The sequence below is a fragment of the Microcaecilia unicolor genome, chromosome 12 (assembly GCF_901765095.1).
Source record: "Microcaecilia unicolor chromosome 12, aMicUni1.1, whole genome shotgun sequence".
Classification (NCBI taxonomy): domain Eukaryota; kingdom Metazoa; phylum Chordata; class Amphibia; order Gymnophiona; family Siphonopidae; genus Microcaecilia; species Microcaecilia unicolor.
The window spans coordinates 2538395-2561645 of record NC_044042.1 but is presented as its reverse complement, the minus strand read 5'-3'; the positions used below and the strand labels follow the sequence as shown (position 1 = coordinate 2561645).

General features: G+C 42.8%; 1 protein-coding gene across 2 annotated transcripts; it reads right to left on the bottom strand.

The window, feature by feature from the left end:
* Window positions 1–449: 449 nt before the first annotated feature.
* Window positions 450–22902, bottom strand: BTG2 (BTG anti-proliferation factor 2). 2 transcript variants are annotated; one of them, XR_003944039.1, is made up of 4 exons: window positions 22729–22902; window positions 21187–22149; window positions 11016–11021; window positions 450–460 (listed from the first exon to the last, which is right to left on the bottom strand). XR_003944039.1 is itself a non-coding variant. In XM_030221779.1 (2 exons), exons 1-2 carry the CDS (start codon window positions 22844–22846, stop codon window positions 21818–21820), a joined length of 450 nt encoding a protein of 149 aa, XP_030077639.1. In that variant the 5' UTR covers window positions 22847–22902; the 3' UTR covers window positions 20462–21817. The 2 variants fall into 2 exon arrangements, 1 of the variants encoding a protein (XP_030077639.1); XM_030221779.1 differs by lacking the exons at window positions 450–460; window positions 11016–11021 and having other exon boundaries at window positions 20462–22149.
* Window positions 22903–23251: the final 349 nt, after the last annotated feature.

The window sequence follows — 23251 nt, the reverse complement described above, 5'->3', positions numbered from 1 at the left end:
ACATCAATGTGGTTGACTTGCATGCCTTTTGAGACTGCAATGCTCAGAAGTGTTCTGATTGTCGTGTGTTTCACTACAGGTGCAAACACTTCATCAAAATCTTCTCCATATTTTTGAAGATATCCCTTTGCCACTAATCTGGCTTTATACCTTTCCACTTTTCCTTGTGCATTCCTTTTTAACTTGAATACCCATTTGCATCCTATAGCTTTCTTGCCAGGAGGTAATTTTGTAAGAATCCAAGTATTATTTTTATCCAATGCATCAATTTCTTCTTGTGCAGCTTTATGCCATTCAGCAGCTTCTTCTGCTGGCATTTTCTCAATCTCATCCCATGTTAAGGGCTCTTGAGCTTCTGCTGACTTTGTTAGGTAAGACAGTCTTGGGGTTGGAACACCTTTGTTTTCCCTGGATGAGCGTCTGACAACAGGTTGGTCTGACCTTTCCGCATCCTCTAAATCTGAGAGTCCTTCTCCAATTGATTCCCCTTCTCCAACTGTACTGTCTTCTTCAATGATCCTTTCTGTGTCTGCTTCCTCTGCCTGTTCCTCGTTAGATACAGGTGAGTTGCTTTCAGACATCTGCCTTGGTATGGCATTTATATACACTGGCATGTCTATTATGGTTCTAGTTTCATATTCTGGATGATAAGGCTCATCTGGGATAATCCAGCCTTTATCAACCCTTTTGTTTTCATCAAAATATGTAACATGTCTTATGCCAACAATGCCAGTTTTCAGATTCAAAATTCTATATCCTTTGTGTCCTGGAGTATAGCCAACTAAAATGCCCCTTTCTGTTGTGGAATCCAGCTTATGCCTTCTTTGTTTTGGTATATGAGCATATGCTGTACTTCCAAATGTTCTTATGTGTGACAGGTTTGGCTTCCTACCATGCCATGTCTCATGTGGTGTGCGCTCAGCGCCTTTAGTTGGCATTCTATTTTGTAGGTACACTGCTGTGAGAATGGCTTCCCCCCATAGTCTTTTAGGGAGATTGCTATCTGACAGCATACATCTGGTCATTTCCACAAGTGACCTAAATTTTCTCTCTGCAACAGAATTTTGCTCTGGTGTATAAGCTACTGTTGTGATATGCTGAATGCCTTCTTGTTCTAGAAATGTGCGCATGCTTGTGAAGTGAACTCACCACCATTGTCGGTCTGAAGAACCTTTGGTTTTCTTTCAAATTTATTGCTCACCATGGTTACGTATTTCTTCAGCATGTCTGTGACTTGACTTTTTTCTTTCAGCAAATAGGCCACACAATATCTAGAGAAATCATCCAAGAATATTAGCACAAATCTGTTATTTCCCAATGATGGGATATTAAACGGTCCACATAAGTCACTGTGTATTAAGTCCAGCACTTTATTACTCCTATTTCCTGTGTATGCAGGAAATGAGGGTCTTACACCTTTTTGAGTAACACAGTCTATGCATTTCTCCATTTTTCCAGCATCTGCACTTATCTGAATGCCGGTGGCCAGTTGCTTACTGTAAAGATCCTGGATCACCTTAGAATCACGATGTCCCAGGCGGCGGTGCCAGATTTCCAGACTACATTTACCATCATTCTTCCTTACTTGCGCCATATGTGAGGCTTCACCTGAAATGTTCAGCTTATAAACATCATTATGCATAAAAGCTTCAGCATACACTTCATCATTTTTAGAGATTGTGCACTTACTATTTTCAAAATGAATCACAAATCCCTTCTTATCTAATGTAGATACACTAAGCATATTGCAAACTGCTTGGGGAATATACAAGACATCACTTACAGGAATTTCTTTAACTTCATTAGACACTTTGCATTTTAAGAATCCAATACCTTTTGCTTGGATCTTAGCAGTCCCTGCGTTTGCAGTTTTAAGAATTCCTTCTTCTGGACACATTTCCTGAAAGAAATCCTTACAATTGGTTAAATGGCATGTGCTCCCCGAATCCAAAATCCAAGTACTTTCATTTGAATTATTATTTACCATAGTCAAAGATTTTTCTGCCATTAGAAAGCCCTTGTGTTTATCTTTGTCCTTCATACATTTCCTGGTTTGAAAATTCTTTAGTTCCATTGGCTTAGGTGAGCTAGAGGGAGTGTTTTGTGTTTCCTTACACCATTTAGATACATGTCCCTCCTTTCCACATGAGTAGCAAATCAGCTTGCCCTTGGGTGGAGTTTTCCCATAGCTCCGCCTTCCTCTGTTCTTTGCCAAGAAATTTGTTTCATTTCTCTCTGACTTGCTTTGAGAACACATCTCCTCAGAATCATTTATTATGCATTCCTGCCTTAGTTTTGATGTTGCCTGTTCAAAAGATTGCCCTTCAATGGCCTCATTTACAGACCTAAAAACATCAAACTTCTTTGATAGTGAGGTAAAAAGAAATGCTCTTTTCAATGCATCACACATGGGAATTCCAGAAAGTTCTAGCTTTTGAAATGAAGACATAAGATGCATAATGTGATCATTACATTTACTTTTATCCCTTAATTTGGTTTCATTCAACTCTGCCAGCCAAATTGGTTGCTGCTTTGCATATGTAGTTGCATACATAGTTCTCAGTTTATATAAAATGTCCTTTGGTGTATCTTTTCCCTCCACTAATATGGCTTGTTTCTCTGAGAGAGCTTCCAAAAGCATGCACTTCACATAATAGTTTGCATTGTCCCATTCAGCCATATTTTCATCTGTTCTGTCTTGGTCTAAGCATATATTTAATCTTTTTGCTCGAAGGAGACATATGAATCTTAGTTCCCACTGCTGATAATTAAACTCAGTTAATTTAGGCACCTTGAGAGAATAGAACAATGGTGAATTTCTTCCCTCAGCCATTTTCTTAGCCTTCTGTCTGCTGTGTGGGGGGGAGAGAGAGACAGACTGAATCTTTCCTTTAAAACTTAAGAGAAAAATGTGGCCTTTTTTTCTGCCTGGTAATATTTCTCTTCTTTTTCAATTCCTGGCCCTGGGCCCATAACCCTTTTGTTGGATTATTTGTAGTAAATAATTAGCAGATTTTAGTACACACAGCTTCAGCTTTAGAAATGTTAATTTCTTTCTTCATCTCTCTCTCATTCACCCCTGAATAATTCACTGCTGAGTCACTTTAAAGTTGAAGTAACAAAACATCTGTTTACTCACAGTTTGTAGTTAGATTATAATCAGACAGGCTTATATATACATATTACTATACATTTGTATTATCAGCTCATTCCATGTGCTTAGATGGTAATGGATGCTCACACCACCATAGATCCTCTCAGGTTAGGAGAGATCATGAGCTCCATGTGCTCCATGTGCTGCATGTGCTGTGTCTGCTGCATCTAAACCCCCACCAGGAAGTTGCATAGCTGTGTGACCTCTCTAAGTAATTCACATCAGAGGTCACAGAGTAATCACAGAGAAATAATAGGTGACAGGCAATGCATGTAAAATACAATACATTCCAACAGGGAGATGGGTCGGTAATTAGAGGGACAAGTAGGGTCAAGTGAAGGCTTCTTAAGGAGAGGTGTAACTCGACCCTACTTGTCCCTCTAATTCTTTTAGCAGGGAATGTTAAAGGCAACAGTCACTTTATTCCTTAATAACATTTGTATTCAGAGTTGGTAATTTTGAAGGAGCTAGAATGATTTTCACACACAGACAGGGAGGAAGAACAAGATCCTTGAGGTCTTTTTGCTCTTTTCCATCAAACACTGACTCGTTCTCTGAAAATATCAGTGAATGATTAGGATAATTTTTAGACTGTCTGTGACACACTGGGTATCGTTCTGGGTTATTATATACTGTTTTTACATTGTTTGAGCTTTTCCTCTTCCCTGACAGACAGTTCTCCTCCAGTCAGAAACTTTAGGTCTAGAACAGATGAGACTTCAACAGGTGGAAAGAAATGATCTTCCCCTCAGGAAGACTCTGGATCAGTGCTGAAATATTTCAAAGTTGAGTTGAAACATCTGTCTGACCTGCCTAGTTCGAGCTCTTGACCTGTCTCAGTTCACAGTAGATTTTCTTTGCCTCGTTCGATTATGCCCCTCTATGTTACATGCTTAAGGCGTTGCCTTCTAGTCAAGTAATTAATGGTTCTACACATGTGACAGGGAATATTTTAGATTTCGTTTTTTTTTTTTTTGTCTCCTGCATTATTGCAAAAACTTTGTCAGCTACCGAAGATCGATGTAGTTGGATGGTCAGATCATGCTGTTATTTATTTTTATTTTTGTACCTCTGGAAATATAACTACAGCACAACCTGTTGCAAGAAAAGGGGTAGTGAGACCAAATTTCACAACTGATGATTTAAAACAAACTTGGATGCCGTCATTAAATTTTGATGAGAAGAGTTTATTGGATGATTTGGTAAAGGAGTGAAATGATTCTCTTGGTTTAGCACTGGAAATAGTAGCACCATTGAAGGAAGTATGTTTTAAGAAGGGTTATAAGTCAAGTCCATGGAAAACCCAGGCAGCTTTTCAGTTGAGAGTTACGACAAAGTGAAGAGTATGGCGCAAATCAAGCGATGTAGAAGATTTTGAAAGTTACAAGCTTAGGTTAGCAGAATATTTGAGGTTCTGTGAGGAGGAGAGAAATAAATATTATAAATAAAAGATTCGTACAGCTATGAATAAACCAAAAGAACTATTTTATACAGTAAAACAACTAGTAGAAGGTCATGATTGTGATAATTGGGTTAGAGGACCTGAGGCAGAGGCCTTTGCGTGTTTCTTGGTACAGAAGCTGGAAAGGTCGGATAGTTCTACTGTAGTCGATGTGTCTTTATTCCAGAATGACAATGTGGGGTCTAATGATATTTGGACAGAATTTAAATTGCCAACTGAAAAGGAAGTAGAAGCTGTGATTTCGGCACTGACTGTAACAAGATCTTTGGTGGATCCTTGTTCAACCGTCGTAGTCAGGAGTCTTCTGTATCTCATGTAATTTCATTGATTGTGACTAAATCTTTTTCTTTGGGGAAAGTTCCTGAAAAATGTAAGCTTTCTACCATGAAATCTTTGATAAAGGGTGCGTCATTGGATGCATGACTTTTGAGTAACTATAGGCCTATCTCTGTTGTTCCTGTTATTATGAAGGTGATTGAAAAAATTAGTTCTCCAACAATTGGTAGAATTTGTAGACAGTGTTTGGATAAACATCAGTATGGCTAGAATGTGGTAGATTTAAAACAAATAGAGAGTTTTTCTTTACTCAGCGCATAGTTAGACTCTGGAACTCGCCAAAAAATGTAGTGACAGCAGTTGGCCTTGCTGAGTTTAAAGGGGGTTTGGACAGATTCCTGAAGGAAAAGTCAATTGAACATTATTAATTTAAATTTTTGCTTTGTTTTTGGGGGTTTGCCGGGTACTTGAGGCCTGGATTGGCCACTGTCGGAGACAGGATGCTGGGCTTGATGGACCCTTGGTCTTTTCCCAGCGTGGCGGTGCTTATGTTCGTATGGTTTTCTAATGGGCCATAGTGTGGAGATTCTACTCTTGTCAACTCTGAATGTGATTAGAAGAGGAAATGATAAGGGTCTGACATATTGTTTTGTATCCCTGGATGTGTCCGCGGCTTTTGACACACTAAATGTTGTTGTCACAAATGAAAATGATTGGTGTAGGAGGTATTGTATTAGATTGGCTAACCTCCTAGATGTAATAAATGACTGCTTCTTGGAGCAGCTGGTCCGAAAACTGGCAAGAGGTGGAGCTATTTTAGATCTAGTCCTTAGTAGAATGCAGTGCATGGCCCCTCCGAAGGGACACCACCTTGTAAGTGGTGGAGGGGCTTCCATGTTTCAATGACTCAGAGGGCTATGCTGAAGGGTTACCCATATCAGACAGGCCTCTGAGGAGAAACCAGACAAAAAGTGTCCCAAACTGGAGGATCCAAGATGGTGTCGAGGGAGGATGTACGTTAGTTGAGTTCCCGTTTTACACCAGAATACCTGAAGAAGTAGGCGCGCTCCCCGGAGAATGGGGAAGAAGAAAGGCAAAGCCATAGTGTTGTCCTCCTCGAACACGGCTGGGGTTCCCACCACTTCTCAGTCTACTTTGGAGAGATTCAGGGTCATAACGTCGGGGATATCGGTTCCTGCTTCGGGGAACAGCAAGGCTTTATTGCCGAATCTCAGTGGAGAGGGAGTGACTTTGAGTCCCCCTTTTGGCATGACCTCTCCAAGACCCGGAAACAGTAACGCTTCGCTATGGAGGTCGACAGTGGAAACGCCCGAAGTGGGTTAGGATTTTCACGTGATCCGAGGAGGTCCTGGCGCAGCATTGACTCCGGATAATAAACCAACTGGGGGATTGGAAAGTGAGCTCTTCCCCCCAAAGATATCTGGAGCAGTTTCTGTGGAGAAATTGGACCTGGTGAAGCCAAACAATGTCACAATGGACGCACTATGGGAAGTGCTGCAGAGTGTGAATAACTCTCTTCTTCAGATGTCAAATATTTTTTAGGAATAAATATGTGATTATATCAATACTTATCTAACAAAGTGGAAGTCCAAGATAAAAAAATAAAGACTTTGATTTCGGAAATGGTTTCTCTACGAAAATCAGTTAATCTGGTAATGAAGGACAATTATGTTTCTTGTAAAAAATTGGAACTTCTGGAGAACCAATTAAGGAAAACTAACTTGAGAAAGATAAATTTTCCTAAAATACCCTATATATAGAGTTATATTACTAGTGACTTTTGCCTTTGATTTATATAGGAACAATGTTTTGAAATTGTATTTCCGATACATGGCTGATAGTTTTTTGGGTTCAAAGATAAATATATTTCCTGACATATCAAGGTAATCGCAGACTAGGAGGTGTGAACTCTTGGCTTTTAAGCCAGGAATCATTGCCCTAGGTGGGACCTTCCTAGAGCGATTCCCTTGTAAGTGTTTTATTTCCTTATTACTTATTTGTTGAACCCAAGAAATTATAAGAGTTTGTGGAGTTAAAAGAACAGATGAAGAACCCTCTGCAGCAACTTCCTTTAGTTACCACTGTACCGGCTGCAATTACCGATTAACCTTCCTCCCTCAGAAAATATGAATTTGTAAGATTAACTACTTGGTGTTTTTCTTATTTTCTTTGAGATTTGTTTCCCTGATCTTGGATCCCCCAATTGTGGACTAACAAATATGATATTTTCCCTTAATGTTTGTTTTAATTGATATTTTCTCTTTTCTTTCCCTTTATGTATTGGACATAAATGTAATATAAAATGAAAAAAAAAAAAAGAAGAATGCAGTGCATGGTACGAGAGGTAACGGTGTTGGATCTGCTGGGAAACAGTGATCAGAACATGATCAAATTTGAGCTGACATCTGCAGTGAAGTCACTAAGGAAATTTATTGTAGCAGCATTTAATTTTGAAAAGGGTGACTGCGATAAAATGAGAAAAGAAGCTAAAAGGATCAGCCACCAAGGTTAGGATTTCAAATCAGGCATGGACATTGTTTAAAAATACAGTCGTGGAAGACCAGGCCAGATGTATTCTACATATTAAGAAAGGTGGAAAGAAGAGAAAATGACAGCCAGCACAGTTAATGGTGAAATGAGAAAGGCTATTAGAGCCAAAAGATAAAAGAATAGAAAAAGGATCCAAATGAAGAAAATAAGAAAGGGCATAAACACTGTCAAGCTAGATGCAAAGCTTTGATTAAAAAACGCTAAAAGATAATATGAAGAAAAATTTGCCGCAGAAACAAAAACTCACACTAACACCTTTTTCAGGTATATCAGATGCAGAAAGTCTGTGAGGGAATCCATGGGACAGTTAGATCATGAAGAAGCAAAAGGGACACTCAGGGAGGACAAGGCCATAGTGGAGAGACTGAATGAATTCTTGGCTTCAGTCTTTATGGAAGGAGATGTAAGAGATCTACCTGTACCGGACATGGCTTTCAATGGTGACAATACAGAGGACCTGAAAGAAATCCCAGTGAACCTGGAAGATGTACGGAACCAAATCGACAAATTAAAAAGTGATAAATCACCCGGACTGGATGGCAAACACCCCAGGGTACTGAAAGAACTCAAACACAAAATTGCTGATCTGCTGTTAATGATCTGTAACCTGTCATTAAAATCATCTGCAGTACCTGAAGATTGGAGGGTGGCCAATATAATGCCAATTTTTAAAAAGGGTTCCAGGGGCGATCCAGGAAATTACAGACTGGTGAGCCTGACTTCAGTGCCGGGCAAAATAGTGGAAACTATTATAAAGAATGAAATTGCAGAACACATAGACAAACATGGTTTTAATGGAACAGATAAAGTATATATGTAATATCCAAATAGTAATTAGTGATGCGAAATATTGAATGAGGAAAAAGCCTCAATTACCGAGGAGAACTGGGTAATTGAGGCTTTTTCCTCATTCAATATTTCGCATCACTAATTACTATTTGGATATCACATATATACTTTATCGTTGATATTTATTCAAGATTATCCAAGCCCTAATTTATTACCATTTAGAATATCTTTAATGGAACAGAGTCAGCATGATTTCAGCCAAGGGAAGTCTTGCCTCACCAATTTGCTTCATTTCTTTGAAGGTGTGAATAAACGTGTGGACAAAGGTGAGCCGGTTGATGTAGTGTATCTAGGTTTTCAGAAAGCTTTTCACAAAGTTCCTCATGAGAGACTCCTGAGAAAATTAAAAGGTCATGGGATAGGAGGCAATGTACTTCTGTGGATTAGGAATTGGTTATTGGACAGAAAACAGAAGGTAGGGTTAAATGGTCATTTTTCTCTATGGAGCAGGGTGAATAGTGGAGAGCTGCAAGGATCTGTACTGGGACCAGTGCTATTTAACATATTTATAAATGATCTGGAAATCAGAATGATTATTATTATTATTATTATATTTGTATCCCGCACTTTCCCACTAAAAGTGAGTGAGGTGATTAAATTTGCAGATGACACAAAACTATTCAAAGTTGTCAAAACACATGCGGATTGTGAAAAACTGCAGGAAGACCTTAGGAAACTGGAAGACTGGGCATTCAAATGGCAGATGATATTTAATATGGACAAATGCAAAGTGATGCACATTGGGAAGAACAGTCTGAATCATAGTTACCTGGTGCTAGGGTCCACCTTATGTGTCAGCAGGGGCGTAGCCAGTATGGGGCCACGGGGGCCTGGGCCCCCGTAGATTTGCCCCTGGACCCCCATGCCGATGACCCCCCTCCCGCTGCCGCCTACCTTTGCTGGTGGGAAACCCCAACCCCCGCCAGCCGAGCTGAGGTCCTCTTCTTCCCAATCCCACGCAAGGCTTCGTTCTAGTCTGACATCCTGCACATTATACGTGCAGGACGTCAGACTCACAGAAACAGAGCGAAGCCTTGCAAGGCTTCGTTCTGTTTCTATGTGCAGGACGTCAGACTAGAACGAAGCCTTGCGCGGGATTGGGAAGAAGAGGACCTCGGCTCGGCTGGTGGGGGTTGGGGTCCCCCGCCAGCAAAGGTAGGTGGCGGCGGGATGGGAGGTCGGCAATGGCGGGGGGTCGGTGGCGCCAGGGGGGGGCTAAAATGTGCCCCCCTCACCTTGGGCTCTGGACCCCCCTCCCAGCGAAGTCTGGCTACGCCCCTGTGTGTCAGTACTCAAGAAAAAGATCTAGGTGTCATTGTAGAGCGTACGCTGAAATCTGCCCAGTTAGGGTTATCCATCATTTGAAGGGATTCATTGTAAAAGAATATTGGAGAGGTCTTTTGCTTATCATGCACTACATTTTTGGAACAATTTACCATTAGCTATGAAAGGATTTCTTCCTATATTTCTTTTCATAAAAGATTAATAACTTAGCTGGTCGATAAATATTTGATTATAAATTAGCTAGGATACATTTGTGTATTGTGTTTTATATTAGCTAAATGGGATTAAGCGGGGCTATAAATGTCAGATCAGATTATTTATTTATTACAAAAAAGCCATCAACATAAACACATACAGTCAAAATTATGGTGAAATCTTTTTTATTAAGTGCACAATCATATGAAAATGAGAACCACAATTCAACTCCAGAGGAGAAACTTGGTTACAGAGGCAAAACAGAGCTCAAACGGCATGGATTAACACACTTAAGCATTTTGCAACAAGTCCTTAGTAGAATACAGGACTTGAGGTTAGAGATAATGGTGTTGGGACCTACTTGGTAGCATGATCATAACATGATGAGATTTGAGTTAATAAATTAAGAATTAAGGGGTCCTTTTACTAAGATGCCCTGAAAATGGCTTGCGGTAGTGTAGGTGTGGGTTTTGGGCGCTCAGCAATTCATTTTTCAGCACACCTATAAAAAAGGCCTTTTTAAAATTTTTGCCAAAAATGGACGTGCGGCAAAATGAAAATTGCAGCGATCCATTTTGGGTCCGCGACCTTACTGCCAGCCATTGCTAGCGGTAAAGTCTCACGTGGTAACCGAGCGGTAATGACCTACGCGTGCCTAATGCCACTTGGCATGCGTCCGATACGCGCGTCCAAAAATAAACATTATTTTTTTTCAGCCACGCACATTGGACGCGCACCAAAAATGAAATTACCTCAAGAGCCACGCGGTAACCGGGCAGTAACTCCATTTTGGCATGCGTTGGGCACGTTTAGATGCTTACGCAGCTTAGTAAAAGGACCCCTCCTTATCATTCCATCAGACAATGCCTTCTCTTGCCAGCAGATGGAGACTGAGAGCCACTGAGGGATTGTCGTCCTATAGGCGACCTGGGTAATTCCTCCCTGGCCAATTATTTCTGATTCTCCATGGCTGGTCTGGTAGGATGCTTCTAGGGGAATTGGCATAGGTGGCTAGTAATTGGTTCTCCCCCATCGACCATTAAAAAAGAAGGTTGGAACAGGGGTTGAACCAACTATCTGGGATGCTACACTCAGTTATGCAGGGTCCCACCCTCTCTCCCCTGGATATTATTTATTTATTAGGATTTATTTACCGCCTTTTTGAAAGAATTCACTCAAGGCAGTGTACAGTATTAAATTGTGTATGTTTATTTTATTATCCACCTAGAACTATGGATTGTGCAGAATATAAATTTTTAAGATAAAATAAAATAAATAGAAGTCAATGAAGGTCGTGACTGTATGTGCTTTGGGTCCCTCTCCTGTACTTGTGGGAGGGAGCCCTTGAGAGTCTCTCCCCCCCCCCCCCCCCCAGAATGAGACACAGATTCTGGTAGTAACAAAAAAAAAAAAGAGCTGACACTCTCTACGATTTTATTCAGATGTCCATCAACAGTTTGGCCCTTTTTATTTTTTATTTATTTATTGTATTTGTACCCCACATTTTCCCACCTTTTTGCAGGCTCAATGTGGCTTACAGAGTATAGATATGATAACGTCATTACATGATTTAGAAAGCAGTCAATCATAAGCAGGGGTGAAAGAAGATTTAGATGGAAGGTGTTAGGTAAGGTCATGTGAGAGGTGTCTTAGGTGTACTTGGGTAGTTTAAGGAATGATTTGTTTCATTGAGGGTGATTTTTGTAGGCTTTGTTGAAGAGATGTGTTTTCAGAGCTTTGCGAAAGCTGGTTAGATTGGTCATGGTTTTCAGGGCCATGGGTAGTGCGTTCCAAGACTGTGTGCTTTTGTACGCAAAGGTAGTAGCATAAGCCTGTTTGTATTTCATTCCTTTAGAGCTGGGGGAGTCCAGATTGAGGAATTTGCGGGCCGATCTTTTGGCATTTCTGGGCGGTAAGTCCACTAGGTTTAACATATAGAGTGGGGCATCTGTGTGAATGATTTTGTGATTTTTGATAGTCAAACACCATTTTTTGTGGCTAGGGAACTGGGTGGCAGATGTGGCTTTTTTTTTGGTTACATTTGTAGCCCGCGCTTTCCCACTCATGGCAGGCTCAATGCAGCTTACATGGGGCAATGGAGGGTTAAGTGACTTGCCCAGAGTCACAAGGAGCTTCCTGTGCCTGAAGTGGGAATCGAACTCAGTTCCCCAGGACCAAAGTCCACCACCCTAACCACTAGGCCACTCCTCCACTGTTGCTACTATTTGAGATTCTACATGGAATGTTGCTATTCCACTAGCAACATTCCATGTAGAAGTCGGCCCTTGCAGGTCACCAATGTGGCCGCGCAGGCTTCTGCTTATGTGAGTCTGACGTCCTGCACGTATGTCAGACTCACAGAAACAGAAGCCTGCGCAGCCTTCTACATGGAATGTTGCTAGTGGAATAGCAACATTCCATGTAGAATCTCCAATAGTAGCAACATTCCATGTAGAATCTCCAATAGTATCTATTTTATTTTTGTTACATTTGTACCCTGCGCTTTCCCACTCATGGCAGGCTCAATGCGGCTTACATGGGGCAATGGAGGGTTAAGTGACTTGCCCAGAGTCACAAGGAGCTGCCTGTGCCTGAAGTGGGAATCCAACTCAGTTCCTCAGTTCCCCAGGACCAAAGTCCACCACCCTAACCACTAGGCCACTGACCAACTAAGCTCCCCTTCAAGGGAAATTTGCTGTTTGGAGAGGACCTGCACATGCATATTCTAGGCTCCTGGAAGACTATTGTAGGACAGTCATGTTCATTCAGCTTAAGAGATGTTTCAGGAATGCCAGGAGGTATAGAGTGGCTGATTCTCATTGCGGTAGATTTCTGTCCATAGGTTTGTCCTTTTGAGGTGGTTACAAAGGAGCCAAAGAGGCTGAGATTAGGGGCGCATGGATTCCAGGAGCTTGCAGTGAGGTTTTGGGGGCCCATGTTCCAGTACCACCAGTGAGGGGGGGGGGGGGGGCGCATAAGGCACTTTTATTGACTCCAAATAATCTCAGATCACTTGGTCCTCAAAGTTGTATGTGAAAGTTATGACCTAGAGTTTGCCTCTACCCTTTCAGATGATGACATCTAAATACCTTTCCTGGAACCTTGCATCACGTAGCTATGGTTTGGATTCCTCTTTCACACATGCATCACTTTGCACTTGCTCACATTAAACGTCATCTGCCATTTAGATGCCCAGTCTCGTAAGGTCCTCTCGTAAAATCCTCCAGTGATTTGACAACTTTGAATAACTTTGTGTCGTCAGCAAATTTAATTACCTCACTAGTTACTCCCATCTCTAGGCCATTTATAAATATGTTAAAACGCAGCGGTCCAAGCACAGACCCCTGTGGAATCCCACTAACTACTCTTCTCCATTGAGAATACTGACTATTTAACCCTACTCTCTGTTTTCTATCTTTTAACTGATTTTTAATCCACAGTAGAACACTATATCCTATCCCATGACTCTCCAATTTCCTCTGGAGTTTTTCATGAGGTACTTTGTCAAAGGCCTTTTGAAAATGCAGATATACAATATCGACTGGCTCACCTTTATCCACATGTTTGTTCACCCCTTCAAAAAAATTTAGTAGATTGGTGAGGCAAGATTTTCCTTCACTAAATCTAAGTTGGCTTTGTCTCATTAATCCATGCTTATGTATATGCTCTGTAATTTTATTCTTCATAATAATCTCTCTATCATTTTGCCCTGCACCAACATAAGGCTCACCGGTCTATAATTTCCTGGATCACCTCTGGAACCTTTTTTTAAAAATCGGTGTTACATTGGCCACCCTCCAATCTTCCGATACCATGCTTGATTTTAAAGATAAATTACATATTACTAACAATAGCTCTGCAAGTTCATTATTCAATTCTATAAGTACTCTGGGATAGATACTATCAGGTCCAGGCTATTTGCTGCTCTTCAATTAGTCAAATTGCTCCATTACATCTTCCATGTTTACAGAGATTTGTTTCAGTTTCTCTGGCACTGGTACCTCTCCCACATCTTCCTTGGTGAAGACCGAAGCAAAGAATTCATTTTGTCTTCCCTGATTGCCCCTTTTATCCCTTGGTCACCGTCAGTCTAACTGATCCTTTCGCCAGCTTCTTGCTTATAATATACCTAAAAAAAGTTATAATTCTGTGTTTTTGCCTCCAACGCAATCTTCTTTTCAGTCTCTCTTTGCCTTCCTTATCAGCGCTTTGCATTTGACTTGCTATATTTTATGCTGTTTCCTATTACTTTCAATTGGATCCTTCTTCCATTTTCGGAAGGATTTTCTTTTAGCTCTAATAGCTTCCTTCAACTCACGTCAACCACGCAAGCTTTCATTTTCTCTTCCTTCCTTCTTTTTTAATACATGGAATATGTCTGGTCTGGGCTTCCAGGATGGTATTTTTGAACAGCACCCATGCCTGATGTAACTTTTTGACCTTTGCAGCTGCTCCTCTAAGGTTTTTTTTTTTTTTCACTGTTCTCATTTTATCATAGACTCCTTTTTGAAAGTTAATTGCTAATGTATTGGATTTCCTGTGGCTGATATCATATTATGATCACTATTATCAAGCGGCCCCAGCACCATTACCTCCTGTACCAGGATTAGGTCTAGAATTTTTCTCCTCTTGTTGGCTCCTGAACCAGCTGTTCCATAAAGCAGTCCTTGATTTCATCAAGGAATTTTACCTCCCTAGCGTGCCCTGATGTTACATTTACCCAGTCGATATCGGGGTAATTGAAATCACCCATTATTATTCTGTTGCCCAGTTCGTTAGCCTCCCTAATTTCCGATAACATTTCTACATCTGTCTATTCATCCTGGCCAGGTGGATGGTAGTACACTCCTATCAATATCCTTTTCCCCATGGAATTTCGACCCACAGGGATTCCAAGATGTGTTTTGTTTCCTGCAGAATTTTCAATCTATTTGGATTCAAGGTCCTCCTTAACATACAATGCTACCCCTCCACCAATTCGATCCACCCTATCACTACGATATAATTTGTACCCTGGTATGACTGTGTCCCACTGGTTATCCTCCTTCCACCAGGTCTTGAGATGCCTATTATATCTAATTTTTCATTCAGTGCAATATATTCTAACTCTCCCATCTTATTTCTTAGGCTTCTGGCATTCGCATATAGACATTTCAAACAATGTTTGTTGTTCCCATTCACAACTTGCTCAGCAGTTGACAGTGTTAATTTGCAATCCTTGAAAATCAATCTGCTCTTTATTTAAAGACACCTGATCTACTATAGTTTAAATTGCAACTTTGCAATTGGGATGCCCTACCTTCCATGTTTTGGTGATATCTTTTAAAGATACCTTGTTCTGAACCATGCACTTTGAGTGACTGTCGGCCTTCCCTCAATTTCTAGTTTAAAAGCTGCTCTATCTCCTTTTTAAATGTTGATGTCAGTAGCCTAGCTCCATCCCAGTTAAGGAGGAGCCCATCCTTTTGGAATAAGCTCCCCCTACCCCAGAATGTTGCCCAGTTCTAACAAATCTGAACCCCTCATCCCTGCACCATCGTCTCAACCACTCATTGAGACTGTGGAGCTCTACCTGCCTCTTAGGTCCTGCACATGGAATGGGGAGCATTTCTGAAACTGCTACCCTGGAGGATCTGGATTTCAGCTTTCTATCTAGGAGCCTAAGTTTGGCTTCCAGAACCTCCCTATCACATTTTCCTATGTCATTGGTTCCCACATGTACCAAGACAGCCAGCTCCTCCCCAGCACTATCTAAAAGCCTATCTAGGTGACATGTGAGGTCTGCCTCCTTTGCACTAGGCAGGCAAGTGACCAGGTGATCCTCGTGTCCACCATCCACCCGGCTACTTACATGTCTAATAATCAAATCACAAACTACAACAGCTGTCCTAACCCTTCCCTTCTGGGCAGAACCTCCTGGAGACACATCCTCAGTGTGAGAGGATATTGCATCCCCTGGTGGGCTAGTCCTAGCTTCAGGATTACTTCAAAGTTCTCCAGTGTGATGCTCTCCTTTTAAGAGACCACCCTCCTCCAAGGCAGCAGAGGGGCTGCCAGACTGGAGATGGGACTTCTCTACAATGTCCCTGTAGGCCTCCTCTATGTACCTCTCTGTCTCCCTCATCTCCTCCAAGTCTGCTACTCTAGTATCAACAGAATGGACTCGTTCTCTGAGAGCTAGGAGCTCTTTGCATTGAGCACACACATATAACCTCTCACCAACTGGGATATATATGTGACACTCAATGCAGAAGACTGGATAGTACCCCTCTCTCTGCTGGATTGTTGTCTGCATCTTAGTATTAGAGAGTTGTTTAATTAAAACTTCTGAAGGTACTAGGGGTGTTGGATGAGTGTAAAGAGCCTTAAGATTATATGGTATAATATGTAATTTATTTAGCCCTTTTTGACACCTAACAGGGAAAAGTGTTTTTGACCAAGGAAATGGAGCTCAGATTTCAAGTGCAGGGCAGGAACTTACTCAAGAAGGTCAGGCTGAGGACCTGGGATTATCTGAAAGTCCTGGATTCAATGCCAGCCACTCTGGACCCAGTTCTGCGGGTCACAGCTCATATTTGACTGTTGCAGAGAGCATTGTTTCTGTCCTGGTGGCTTTGGTCATCAAACTTGAGATGAGGAATGGATCTGAAGGCCCAGAACTCGACTTTGGTGATAATGGATGCCAGCCTTGGCTGATGGGCCCATTTTCAGGGCAAGGTGGCCCAGAGTGGTGGTCAGCAATGGAGGCCTCGGGGACAATCAGTTGCTTTGAGGCATGAGCCATGTGATTGGTGCTGCAAGCCTTCTGGCCACTGGTGTAGAAAAGGACACTGTTGATAATGCCATGACTATAGTACTACTACTTATTTCTATAGCACTACTAGACATACGCAATGCCGTACATATGATATGCAGGTACTTTCTCTGTCCCTAGTGGACTCACAATCTAAGAGGGTTTTTTCTGGTCCCTGGGGCAATGGAGGGTTAAGTGATTTGCCCAGGGTTAAAAGGAGCTGCAGTGGGAATTAAACCCAGTCACCCTGATTCTTAGGTGACTGCACAATAGCTTATGTCAATCAGCAAGGAAGAAGTAAGAGCCAAGGATTGTCAGAGGTGAAGATTGTTATGTGCTAAGAAGGGTGGACCTCTTGAAGCTGTTGATGGCACAGGTGGCTGGAGTAGAGAATTTGAGCAGGCACACCCAGGATGCAGAAGAGTGGAGTCTAGTAGATCAGATCTTCATGAGCATAGTACAGCAGTGGGGGATACCGGTGATGGACCTCAAGGCAACAATGCTAAGGTTCTCAAGTTTTACAGTCAAAGAAGGGATCTTTGGTCAGCAGGAATAGATGTTTAGGTAGTCATGTCAACAGGGGGGAGGGGTGTGGTGTTCCCACTATGGCCACTACTGGGCCAGGCCATGTAGAGGATACAGGGTCATTGGGGACCTGTCACGTTGGTGGCACTGGATTGGCTGAGAAGACCCTGATATGGGGATCTCATGCAGCTATGAATGGAGGATTCTCTAGTACAGGGGTGGACAACCTGCAGACTGCCATTGAATTTTATTCAGTTTGTGAGAGCATGGGAATTATACACAAAACAGCCATTAACCAGGGGTTTGGCAATTTCAAATATTTTCAGAATAGCCAGTTTGTTTCCAAGGTTTTTAGTAACATTTTTACTTATTTATTCATCACAGAAGGTCGACGGAGCTTTGTGCATTTCCAGTTCTGACATTACATAATGTTGTGGTCCGCGCAAAGGGGGCATTGCCATGGGAGGGGCATGGGCAGGTCACCTGTGTTCTCTTGGGAGGGGATTGGGTGGGGCATGGGTGTTTATACTTTTTTTTGCACACACTTTATCGAATACTCCCATTTGTGCATATAACTGCAGCATTTGAGCCCATTTCCACCAACCACAGACATGGCAGAAGTGGTTGTGCTAAAAGTTTGGTGCCTATCAGTCAATTTATGCTCAGGAAGTATTAATGTGTCTTTTTATAGAGTATGAGCTGAGTCCCCTACTTCAGGTGCTTAAGTTATACTCATCCAATGTCCCTAATACTATGATGCAGACAGCAGTCCAGCACAGAGAGGGGTGCTATCCATCTTCTGCACAGATTGTCACAAGCATCTCCCAGTTGGTGAGAGGTTATATGTGTGTGCTCGATGCAAAGAGCTCCTAGCTCTCAAGAGAACAAGTCCATTCCCTTGAGACTCTTTTATGCACCTCAGAGCGTCTGTGAGCTGCACAGGTCCCTCCGGTTGCTATAGTGCCCCCCCACACACACTTCTGTCTCGTCTGCTCTCTCAGGCTTTCAGTGAATAAGTAGCTCTAACTTCCCATCACAATCCCCCAACTTTAAGGTTTCCAAAAATCTTCCCAGTGTCTGGGAGGGACACAGGGAGGCACTTTTGGAATATCCAGACACAAGAGCTTCTTCCATGTTAATCCCTTGTCACTGAGAATTCATTCCCTCCAGAGTTGACCCAGTCCGAGCCTTTGTTCTGGGTACAAAGATAGACCTTCTTGCTTCACCTGCTACTCATTTCAGTCAGAAATGTGGTCCAACCTCCCCCTCCCTAGACTAGAGCAGGGGGCTGCTGATTTGGAGTGGGGAGAAGGGGTCATTAGGCTGGACTTCTTTCACAAAATCTTCCAAAGCAAATCAGTATGTAAATCTCTGTCTGCTCCTGATGCCAGTCCTGCCCTGAGCCCCTGACCTGTAAAATAAATCAACAAAGCAGGGCTGGGTTTTGTAAGACTGTGCCCCAGTCCCCAGCCTGAGGGACAATAGGAAATGCCTTATACAGCATCAGTTCACACAGCTTCCTTCTAACCGCTCATCAGACAGATGGCTGCAGCTTGCCCAGTACCACCGCCAGCTCTGTGCCTCTTTCAAACAACAGAACGGCAGGGAAGTGAGAGATGGGGGAGGGGGGTAATTGCCCCTAAACCAGTGAAAAGAAAAACCAAGCAGATGTTGAAAGTTCTTGTGACCAGCCATCTGCCAGGCCTGAGTCCAGGCTACAGCCTGTCTCATCGCTTCTCCTTATTGTCGGCCTATGCATTATCTTGCTTTTCCAGGCTGTGGGACTGACTTTTTCCTGATTTTCTCTAGTTTTCTTCCAGTTTACAGCTAAGGCAAAACCATCAGGCTCAGACGATCACATTTCTCTAATGTAGTTACTCCACTTTTGAGTATTTTAATGGAAGACACTATAATGAAACCGATATCCTCCGTCTTGCAGACGATTCAGTGTTCTGCAAAAGGGGGTGGGGGCTGAGTGGCTGGTGATAAAGGACATGTGTCTCATTAGGACATGGCCATAGACTGACAAGCAGCTGTGTTATGTATCGCTGAGCCAGCTCAATGGCTTCGCATCAGTTGTGGCTTTCAGTGTATGCGGCACTTTATCAGCAATACAGGGGCATCTTGCTTCTGAGAAAGAGGGAGCTCTGTCTTTATTATACTGATGGATATTTTGGTGGGGGGGGGGGGGGGGGGGGTAAGGTATGGAATCTGTGGCTTATGTGTAGGCCACCTGGGTATAATGGTCTTGTCGACACATCTTTTTTTCCTTGGAAATAATGTGGATTTATCCCCCATTTCTTAGATACTTCTTAATATGTTTGTTTGTTGAAACAGTATCATGTTTTACCATTACCATACTACCCCAAATCCTGCAGTTATCACTAAATGTACACTTTTTCATGTATTTGTTACTCATGATGTATTGTAAGCCACATTGAGCCTGCAAAGAGGTGGGAAAACGTGGGATACAAATGCAACAAATAAATAAATTATTAGTCTTAGGGCTGATGTTCACAGCTTGTTGGATCAATCTTATCCTTCTCAAAGGTGAAGAGCCTCTAGCTTTTCCTATTTCCTCTATAGAATCTTTTCTGAGATGAAGTGCAATCGTATGATGTATTGATAGGGGCAGTATAATCTCTCTTCAATTCCTCCCCCCACCCCTTTCCTAATAATTCCTGGAGACCGTGAAGTGTTTCAGGGCGATGCTTTGACGAAGAATGATTTAGCATCCGCTCTTATATCATTGTAACCTTTTCTCAACCACAACACTAAGCATAGAAGTGGCTGAAATTGCACATTGTCTAATCAAGCCTGTTCTTGCTCATAATTCCTTATTATTTAAATTCAGCCCACACCTTCTCAAAAAGGTATTTCCCTGACCCAGAGGTTTTCATTATAAAAGCTTGAACCTGAAGCCATGGCCTACGGAAAAGGCAGCTTATGAGATTATACATCTCTATACATGAGGCTGCTGATGGGCTTTTGCCCCCAGATCACATATCTGGTAAAGTATGCTCCGTTAGTTCCGGGTTTATTGAAGTGGATCCTCTCCTTAAGGCAACTAGGATCTCATTTGACAAATCCCACACCAGGCCCTGCTTGTACACAAAACCAAGGACCCCTTGAACTGGGGAGACCATCAGAACACTGTGGTTAGAAATGTGACATCAATAGGAATGAGATAACAAAGTTAAGTGAAACCGCAGATACCCAAGTTTAAAGTATCCCAAACATGGGAGCAGTTTTTGGGACATTAGAAACTGGATTTCTACGCTGAATAAATGCAATTGCAGTTTTCAGAAAGGTTGTGTCTCTTAAAACAGCTCCAGATTACACACAGACACAGTTTCCACACGATTCTACATTTTTATTATTACAACAGTAAACAAACTGTACATTTAACCAACAGAACTACATTTTTATATAAAAGGCTATACCATCAATCACAGTTTTGTTCTGGCTTCTACCATGTCACTAAAAACAAATCACTAGGGCTGCTCAACAGCTCAGTATATGAAGTGTAAAAAAAACACACACACACCATTATGAGACATTACAGCTCTCCAGCAGTGCAGCAACACTGAGGTCAAAGGCCACAAGACAATTCACAGCTTTAGTAAAAACAGTTAAGAGCTTGATTTGGTTTGCCTACTTCAGCAACACTAGGCCCAGGACAGCCCCTGGGTTTGGAGGGTCAGGGGGCAGTAGGACAGCTGTAGCACCTTTTTGTAAAGAGAAGAGTAAGGACAAGAGTGTTTCAACATACAAACACATTAGTCTTAACGTGAAACCTGATGTTTTTATACATTCTGACGACTGATAGGCTAATACCAGTCATTTTCAGCTGCCATAGGCTTCAGATCACAAGTGTGAAGTGAGAATCCAGACTTGGCAAGGGTATAGCTTATTTGGGAATTCAATATTGCACAAATATCCACCCCTCCCCTTTTACTAAGAAAGGCTGAGGATGTCTCCAAATGACTAGAAATAAATGCTGAAATTTAGAGTGGGTTCAATATCGCTATTAAAAATGTAAACATAGCACCAGAAACCCTGTAAGATGGAATTTACAAATCAGCGACTAGTGATCTGAGGATACAGTATGAGGAGACACTAAGGAATTCTCCTTGTGAGAGGTGAAATGAGTTATTGCACAGTGGCCGAGAACGGTTCACCTGAAATCCCCAACATTTCAGTGAAGAAAGCTTCCCTGGTGTGCTAGGCCAGGACCAGGTGTAAGGAAAATCCACAGTTTAAAGTGCTCCCGTTTCTTTCACCTCCTAAAAGCTAAGCAAAAATAGTGACCGAGCTGTAGCTCAGAGGACTTGGGCCCCCAGCTGAGAGCTCTCAGGAAGAGCTCAACTTAAGCATAGGGGTCCGCACTAAGGTCACCATTTGCACAAGCCTTTGGACAGTATTTTCACTGGAGTTTAGTACCTGCGTCTAGCCCTTTCCCCAGGCTGCTTTCTTCAGCCCCTGCCACAAGGGCTTAGCTAAGACCTGTAAGGAGATTGTGTTTAACGTCAAAGCTTTTAAAAGGCACCCAACCCACCTTACATCAGAGGAGAGTGTTACTGAACAGTATTGCTTTTCAACAGGTGTAGACTTTTGCATTTCCTTTAAAAAAATAGATGACTATATATAAATAACTCCACTATTGGTAAATCCCAGAGGTGCAAAGTCTTTCAGTTACTAGGTTCATTTAACTGGTTACAGTCAGGAGGCAGGTTTTTGCAGGACTCGTATGCCCCAGCATCAACTGTTTTTTACAGGTCAGCAGTCCGCAGGTGTTCACGGGCCCAGTTTCATAAAGCACGCAAATGGAACCATCTTCCCCAATCCGATAGGAGACCTCGTAAGGATCGATCCACAGGGTCAGCTCGCTGGGCAGGAGCCAGTGCAGCTCTTGGCTGCTCAGTCCAATCTGGCTAGCCACCTTACTAATGATGGGGTCCATTATGTGGTTTATCCGGATACAACGATAGCCAGAGCCCTTGGAAGGTTTCTCTGGGAACCAATGGTGTTTATAGTGTTCTACAAGGAAAAAAAACACACAACAAAACACTTTTTTACTACAACTGAGCTCCACAAAAACAAACATGCACTAGGCAAAGACGTTTTGCAGAATAACAGCACTGAAGGCAGCCAGCAAACCCTGACTTTTGTTTACGTATTTATGCCGATACCTATCAGAAAAGTCGAATTTTCTGCAAATAACATGTAAAGCCAACACCAAGCAGCGCCAGGTGAAGTAACATAGTAGATGACGGCAGAAAAAGACCTGCATGGTCCATGCAGTCTGCCCAACAAGATACTACTACTTAACATTTCTAAGGCGCTACTAGGGTTACGCAGCGCTGTACAAGATAAACTCATATGTGCTAATTTTTGTGTATTGCAACTAGACTGTGAGCATGGGAGTCCATTGGGGGGGGGGGACTTCTGCGACCCCCTATATCGCCATTGTCAATATGGCCTCCCATTCTTTGCCTGTACGCCCCCCCACCCCCCAAACTACGTTTAGGCTGCAGCAGCTTGGACACTGCCCTCCCCCACCCCCACCCCCACCCCCACCGTCAGCTCCTTAACTCCCCCAGACTATCAGCCTCTCACCCGTCAACGCCTGCCGCAGCGCCCGGCCGAACACCCGCAACTGCTCATCGCTCACACGTCCGCGGCTCCGCAGCAGGCGGGACACAAACCCCACGGCAGTCGCGATCTCGAGCAGCATTTCTGTGCGGGCTCCGGTGGGAGTTGGGATGCAAAGAGCTCCTGCAACACTCGCTGTGACCGTCCACTACTGAGACTGTGCTGCAGCCGCCGCCTCTTATAGGCAGCAGCCGCAGCACGAGCGTGACTGGAGCCCGGGCAGACTCCGCCCCCTCCCGGCTGAATCCACCAATCCCACGCGCTCGGATCGCTCTGCTATGTAAATGAAGACGCTGAGGCGCGGTGGAAGAAGTGACGTCACTGACGTCGGTGCTGGGAATGTCTTGGCTGCTGGCGAGGCGGAAGGATGCGCCTTACTGGGGCTCTGCGGCCGCGCGCACTGACTTGATTAGCCCAAGCGATGCAGTTGATGACATCATCTCGCTGCCTGTACAGCGCTGTGTCTGACTGGCGGCGCGGTAGAGAA

What these genes read in the sequence shown, in the direction of transcription:
- BTG2 (XM_030221779.1), bottom strand. Translation starts at nt 22,846, where the DNA reads ATGCTGCTCGAGATCGCGACTGCCGTGGGGTTTGTGTCCCGCCTGCTG. An exon ending in GCTGCGGCAGGCGTTGACGG is followed by an intron (nt 22,150 to 22,728) that starts GTGAGAGGCTGA and finishes TTTTCCTTGTAG; the next exon opens with AACACTATAAACACCATTGG.